This window comes from Ochlerotatus camptorhynchus, unplaced genomic scaffold (genome assembly GCF_037179485.1).
Source record: "Ochlerotatus camptorhynchus isolate MF236.1 unplaced genomic scaffold, CSIRO-AGI_Acam_v1.1 ptg000943l, whole genome shotgun sequence".
NCBI classification, from domain to species: Eukaryota; Metazoa; Arthropoda; class Insecta; order Diptera; family Culicidae; genus Ochlerotatus; species Ochlerotatus camptorhynchus.
In genome coordinates, this window is record NW_027041387.1 from 36,034 (window position 1) to 43,900 (window position 7,867).

Sequence of the window (7,867 nt, forward strand, 5' to 3'; positions counted from 1 at the left end):
AGTCAGTGAGCCATAGGTCGTTGAAGAGGGCGAGTAGCCTCGTTTTTCCGTCGAGGGAGAGGTTTTTAACACCGGGTATCCAATCTCGTCCGGTCCGGCAGATTTACCGAGGGCAAACTGAAGCTCCCGGAAGGTAAGAGCATCGTTGATCTGGAGGGAAGGGACATCGGGTGGAATTCGCAGGTCACGAATGCTGCTTGTGGAAGGTTTGACGCGCTGGACGAAATCGCTGTCGTAGCCACTGACAGCGGACAGGCCGGCAAAATAGTTCCCTAAATTGTCAGCGATGTCCTTCGGTTCTGAGATCGTGGTGCCATGAGCTTGGATAGTAGGTGGAGTAGACCGCCGCTTGCCACTCAGAGCGTTGAAGCGATTCCACAAGTCGCTCGACGATTGGGATTCATCGATTGAATCCAGGAAATCCATCCAGCTGGATCGCTTTGCGTCACGGATCACCTGTCTGCACGAGAGATGGCGTTCTCGGTAGACCTTCAGTGCTTCCTCCCTACCAGGATCGTCTAAGGCTAGGCGCTTAAGCCGGCGTAAGGCTTTGCGTCGCGCTTTTACCGCACATTTGGTATCCTCGTTCCACCAACGTAGGGCTTTTCGCCCGGGTACGCTACTAGTCCTTGGGATGGATAGTGTTGCAGCGTCGTAGAGTACTTCCGTGAACCTGGAGATGTCGTTCGGTTCGCGTTGCTGAAAGAGAGCGTCGGATTTCTCCCTGAAGGCGTTCCAGTCGGCTTCCTCGAAGCGCCACCTGGGTCTCCGAGTCGTTGGGGGAACCGCACCTACGGAAAGCTGTATGCGGATCGGGTAGTGGTCACTACCGTGCAGGTCGGTACTGATATTCCACTGTGCCCTGTCCACTATAGATCGGCTGGCAGTGGCAATGTCGATCGCGGTGGTGTGCCGTCCATTAAAAAAGGTGGGAGCGCCATCGTTCAGCACCACCAAGTCCTCTCTCTCAAAAATGCTCGCCAGGATAGAACCTCTGGGGTCTGGGCGAGGGCTGCCCCAGTCCAGATGGTGCCCGTTGATGTCGCCGACGAAAAGCCGCGGTTCCGGAAACTTGGAAATAACTGCACTTAAGTCTCTATCCAGATTGGCTGTCCGTACTTGGTATTGGGACGCAATGATGTTAACTCCATGGCAGCCCCTAGTCCCCCCACCACAGACGAGTTTTCCCGCCTTCGTTTACCAGTCGTCCTGACCCTGTGTGTGGGATTGGAGATGGGGTCTTCAAACCCGCTATGCACGATGTTTCCACGATCTCCAAGAATAATGCTGCTACCTCTACTGCTTAGTCTGCATCATCACCACAGAGACGCATCGTGGATAGCACTGTGGAAGCCCCCAATTTCTCTGCCTCAGTCGCGCTTATTCCAGCCAGCACTCAGCATAGTCGTCTCGGCCCTGAGTGTAGATGTAGGTAACCAATGGTTCAGAAATATGTCTACGCGTCTGTTAAATTAAAGCCTTTCTTGTTTTTCAAAATGTCGCTATTGAAAATTGCACGAACATGCAATTGTTGCTATGATAATTAAAATTATCTCAGATTTCCTGCGAAAAGCGATTTCCCTAACACAGATTTCAAAGTTGAATTTCATTCGGTCTCACCAAACGGTGTTTATTCAATCACCGCGTGGTGAGTGGTGGTCATCATCGATTCTCTGCTTGTCCGTCAAGCAGTTCAATCCAGTGTTTGCTCGGTCTGTCGAGTTGTTCGATAATTTATTCCAAACGTTTATTCGCGTCGTCAGTAGTGTCGGTCGCATCGTGTAATGGGAAGACAGCGCTCCCGGAGCAGACTCCGTGAGAAAGCGGAGAAGAACAGTGGTGAGGGTTCCTATCTCAAATAGGTACGCTACTCTTCCCACCGATGTTAGGAATACCACCTCCGCCACGGTGAAGCGATCCAAGAAGAAGAAGAAAAACCAAGGCCAGTCCGATGGTGCGAGTGGACGTGATGACGTCACAGCAACGAACGCCAGCGACATCGGTGATTTCGGCGACACCTTCGACAACGAAAATTCTGCTGGTCCGAGTGTGGAAAAAGTGAAGCTACCTCCATTGGTAGTGACAAATGCTCATCTTAATAAGCTCATCACGGATCTAGCGACCCTGGGCGTTAAAGTCGAATACAAGTTGGGCAGAGTCGGCACCAAGGTGGTGCTCCGTACCAAAGCTGAGTATGACTTGGTCGTCGCCCACCTGAGGGCTTCCAAGGCGCCATTCTTCACCCATGACATTCCCGTTGAGAAGCCATTCAAGGTCGTCATCAGGGGCCTACAAACTTCGACCCGAAGTTTATCGAAGCTGAAATCAGGGACCGGTACAAGCTGGCCCCAAGTGCCGTCTATCGGATGACAAGAAGAGACGAGAATGTGAAGGCGTATCAGGATTGCCTTTTCCTGGTACACTTCCAGAAGGGAACGGTGACGCTCAACGCACTGAAAGCCATACGCTCCATCAATTGCATCATCGTCCGCTGGGAGCCATACCGTGGTGGCCATCGTGATGTAACTCAGTGCCAACGGTGTCTGAACTTCGGACACGGCACCCGCAACTGCAACATTGAGCCACGCTGTGGCAATTGCGCTCAAGACCACGCCACTTCTGACTGCCCTGGGGATGGAGCCGTGGCGTTAAAATGCGCCAACTGTGGTGGTGCTTACCAAGGATCCAACAAGCAGTGCCCTAAACGCGAGGATTTCAAGCGCATCCGAAATCAGGCATCCACCAACAAGCAACCAGCACGAAGGAAGGATAAGGCCCGGGCTTTCAGGGCGGAGGACTTTCCGCCCCTTCATGGACAAGCGAATCCAAGTGCCGCAATAAGCTCGAACAGATCCAAGTGCTCGATAAGTTCATCATCCAGTATGGTGTCTAAACCGCTAACCATCGCTACCTGGAACGCTTGCTCTGTAAAAGCAAAACAGATTGAGCTTGCCGACTTCCTCCGCAAGCACAGCATCGACGTGGGCCTTCTAACCGAGACCCATCTAAAGTCCGGCGACAGCTTCTGGTTGCCTGACCACAACATTATCCGGCTTGATCGCACCAGCTTCAGGGGGGGGGGGGGGGTGGTGCAGCGGTCATCGTCAGAAAGGGAATCAAGTTCTGCACTCTGCCCCACGTCCGCACTTCTATCATCGAGGCCATTAGTGTGGAGGTGGAATCACCAACTGGAAACGTCCGGTTCATCGCTGTTTACTGCCCACGCCAGTGTACCGCAAGCAACGGATTAGGAATCCAATTCAAGAAGGACATGACCGCCATCAGCCGTACTAGCTCTCGATTCATCGTTGGGGGCGACCTGAACGCCCACCATGAAGCTTGGCGGAACTACCAGAGGAACCAAAACGGATGTCTATTGTTCGACCACGCACAACATGGACTGTACACTGTGTAATTTCCGGACGAACCAACTTTCATCTCTCCCTTGGAGAATCCCTCCACCCTGGACTTTTTCCTGTCAAACATCGGACTATCCAAGACGGAGGCGCACAACGATCTCAGCTCCGACCACCAACCGGTGGTGACTGAAGTCGGTGTCAACGTGGTTCCTGCTAGAAGCTACCTGCGTAAAGACTACCACCATGTCAACTGGGTGCAGTACGGACGAATGGTGGACAGCAACATCGATGAAAATCCACTGCTCGACACCGTAGATGACATCGACGGTTGGAAGGACTCCAACAGGCCATATCCGAGGCTGACGAGAGATGCGTTCGACAAATTCCTGTGAGGGGTAAGTTTGATGCTATTGATTCCCACACCCAATTACTGATGTGGTTGAGACATGTTCGTAGACGCCAGTTTCAGAGGACTGGAGATCTGGGCAAAAAACGTGAAATGGCCGATCTGAACACAGACTCACAGGAACAAAATTCAGGTCGCCAGAATAGAGTGCTGAGGATGATCCTTGATCGTCCCTTTGACACTAGAATAACAAATTTACACGAAGAGGCAGGAATTGCCAAAATAGATTCAAGAATTAACGAAATTAAGACTAAATTTGCAGAAAAATGTAATTTATCAGAACATGCTTTGATAAGCAATTTGTATATAGTAGGTTAGATGTATATAGTAGTTGTAGGTTAGTTGTAGTTGTAAATAGTAGTTATAAGTAGTCTCCTTTTTCCAATTCAAATCAAACCAATCCCACCAAGGTGGTCATTCTTTAAAATAGGCCTGATAGGACTAGGAACTGTAAATAATAATTAAAATCTCAAATGTACTAAAGTTGAAAAGACGCATCTGTGTCACTTGAAAATTCATACATGTAAACCACACAAACACAAGAAATAAGGATCATTTAAAGTCAAAAAAAAAGAAACGACTATCAGTTATTCTCTACCGAAGCGAACAGCCAAACTATGGCACCGAAAACCAGTGGCCGCCAAGAAGTCCGGAAAGGCGCAGAAAGTCATCGTCAAGGGAGAGAAGAAGAAGAGGAGACAGCGCAGGAAGGAAAGCTATGCAATCTACATAAACAAGGTGTTGAAGCAGGTCCACCCGGACACCGGAGTCTCGTCGAAGACCATGAGCATCATGAACAGCTTCGTCAATGACATCTTCGAACGTATTGCTGCTGAGTCGTCCCGTCTGGCTGCTGTCCGTCTGCTGCTGCCGGGTGAGTTGGCCAAGCACGCTGTCTCTGAAGGAACCAAGGCCGTCACCAAGTACACTAGCTCCAAGTAAATTCGTACCATCCAAAGAATCAATCGGCCCTTTTCAGGGCCACAAATCGATTTCCAACGTGAAAGAGGTTTTGATGATTTATTGAACTTTTAAATGTTCAAAAGCAGGGCTTGAAGTACTGGGCGAATTCACGGACCAGACGCTTGAAAGGCAACTTGCAGTCAGCAGCTCGGTCGATTTCTGGTAACGACGGATTTCACGCAGAGTGACAGTTCCTGGCCGGTAGAGATGAGACTTCTTCACTCCTCCGGTGGCCATCTGTTTGAGAGGAGCCTTTCCTCCGGTGGACTTACGAGCGAGCGGTCTGCTTGGTGCGGCCATTATACACAATCTGTTGAATACAAATGTTAATTACCCAGCACAATCATGGGCATTGGCTCCAAGCAATATTTCTTCCAGACAAATCTTTTCGATAGTAAATAGAACAGAAAATGAAAGTATAAAAACGAGGTAAGGAAAATAATTAAAATATGGTACAGATTAATACCTGGCTCAATAAATTTACATCACCATTTATTATAATAAGACCATGTAGTCCTACGTCACCATTGCGTACAACCCCATAGGGCTGTCCCTTGTAGTTTTTTTTTTTAAGTTTTTATTGTTTGTAGACAGAGGGCGCAATATGTTTTTAAATCTTTCCTTGAAAATTTAGGCTGTTTTAAAAAAAACATTTAAAACAATCAGCAATATGTCTTTTTTTTAGTTTTCGGGAAATATTTTTTTTTTTTTTTAACTATCAAGTTTTGGGTTTTTGCTTAATACTCCTATGCGACTAGACTACCATGCATCTCCATTGATTTATAGTGACTGTAACATGGTCACAACGCATGGTAGTCTAGTCGGATTGGAATATTGAGCGAAAATCCAAAACTTGATAACTTAAAAAAATTTCTCAAAAACAAAAAAAAAATCATCGCTGTTTTTTTTATAAATTGTGTAAAAAGCCTAATGTTTCAGGGCAAACCATAAAAAACAAATACAATCAATGTTTTTTTTAATACAAAATTTTATGTTTTGCTAAATTCTTCATTAAAAAAAAGTTTCAAGTACCTTTCATTTGATATTTCGATCTCTAAAATCAGTTAAGTGGTTCAAGAGCTATAAATGTTTGAAAAAATTCAAAGTCATTTTTGAAAAAAAATGATTTTTTGAACCACTCTAACATTGGAATGGTCGCCTTAATGACAAAAAAAATACGGGTGTAATAGTTTGCTATAAGGACCAAAATTATCAATATTTACGAAATTATGAGAACCTCTATATCGTTTTGATGTGGAATAGCTGAATAATAATATCAGGATCCGTTCATCTGTAACGAAATTCAACCATTTTCGCACAAGAGTTGAGCTAGCTGTCCATGTAAATGGCCAGCACCGTACTCAGTCGGTGGTGAAGGTCCTGAGGTGTGGAACAATTACTTGTATTTTACAAAACTTAACACAGATTTTTCTTTATGGGGGTACACTTTACGAGTACGAAAAATGTAACGAAAAGTGGTCAGCTTTTGAACGATTATAACTTGGCTACTTCATTGTATATTTTCAATATATTTGCATCAATGGATCGGAATTTTCTCTTCGTATCGATTCTGTTCAGAAACGAAGCAATCATTGGATGATGCCAGCTATCATAGTAGCCTGTGAAAATGTTGGAACTATAATTGTATTCATTCCCTGTCAAGCCGTCAAGACCTATTTAATAAGCAGTTCTCGATACTTGAATTACTTGTTTCACTGCGTCTGCATAGCTGTCAGGGTCGTCTGTCATGATATGAGTTCTGTGAAATCATCATGGCCAGTAATTGAACTAAAGCACTTAAAATCCGAATACTTGCCTAAGGGTTGGCGCTCCCAAACGCTGTGCCTAAATCCTTGCTGTTGGTGGGAGCGCAAGGTCAGGTTCTGTCCTGTAGATTGAGGGACTGAAATGTTTCTAATTCGGCAAGTTGATGGTCGTCAGTTTCTAACCAAGAATGCCATTCCATGAACTCAACAGATTGATACGGTTCACTTGTTGCTGTCGAATGAAACGGAATTAACAAATCGAATTGTGGACAAACGAAGTGCTCCTGTGGTAGTTTGACCGAAGTTTGACTGCACGACGGTTTTACGGGGCTTGTCGTTCGTGTGTGGCTTGGATGCCTTTCAGTGAAGTTTGACTCATTTACATGGATGAGTGGATTTATTTAATGGCGAATACATATCGAAGCATATTTCAAAAAGAAGAAGTAAACAAATGATTTACCCTTTGTGGAACCTTAACATTACTAATCATGACATGGCCAACAACCAGAAACAGTGCCGTATCGTTTTTGGAAACACGGCCCCATATGTTCATTTCCTCAATGTTGTGCCCAGAACACAACATTTTATGAAATATCAAGCGTCTAATCCCTAAAGAATGATCGAGTAATGTTATAAATCGAATAAAGCTTATAGATAGCATAACATGCAAAAATCATATGTTACCAATAATGGGAAGGCACTGTATTCTTATCTTTTTTGAAAATCTAGCAGCCTGTTTGTACTCTATAATGTTTATATATTTGTGTAAATTACGTTTTCATTGAGTTCCTGGAAGTTTAAAAACATATTTAAACGTGAACTATATTGCTCTAAGAATTGAATTTATTGAATTAATTTAGCCTCATCCGAACCTATCAAACCACCCCAAAAGTCTTTACACAGAAATTCTAAGAAAGCACGTCAACTTACTTTGCTTGACAGCATCGGTTTCAACATTATTTTCATTATAACAATCAGGTTGCTATGTGTATATAAGATATTGAGCAACGTGAGCTACTCAGAGTTACTCAAAATTAACTATGCTTTTACTCATGATCGAAAGCTGTCTTGTCCCCAGGATCGCAACTGTCACGTGGATAGCCTTATTCGCAAAACTAAACAGTGCTACCGTTTTATATAATATTGTTTGTGTCATACTTGTCAACGTGTTGCCTACGTGCCGAAAAGTGTGCCGTACTGTGTTTCGGCACAGTATGCAGAGTTGATTACCCCTTGACGCAGCTGAACAATGGTTGCTATGTTGCTAGGGTAAAGCAAACTCTTAAATCGTAGGTTACTACTCAACTACAACAAAAACTCGCATTTCTCGATCTTCTTGTCATCAGGGAATCGTCATTATCATGTACATATAA

The 7,867-nt window shown here is 45.0% G+C and overlaps 1 protein-coding gene across 1 annotated transcript; it reads left to right on the forward strand.

Annotated features, from left to right (window-relative positions):
- The first annotated feature begins 3,728 nt into the window (after positions 1-3,728).
- On the forward strand, positions 3,729-4,707 carry LOC135715534 (histone H2B-like). Its single transcript, XM_065238775.1, has 2 exons — positions 3,729-3,754; positions 4,353-4,707. Exons 1-2 carry the CDS (start codon positions 3,729-3,731, stop codon positions 4,705-4,707), a joined length of 381 nt encoding a protein of 126 aa, XP_065094847.1.
- The last annotated feature ends 3,160 nt before the right edge of the window (positions 4,708-7,867 follow it).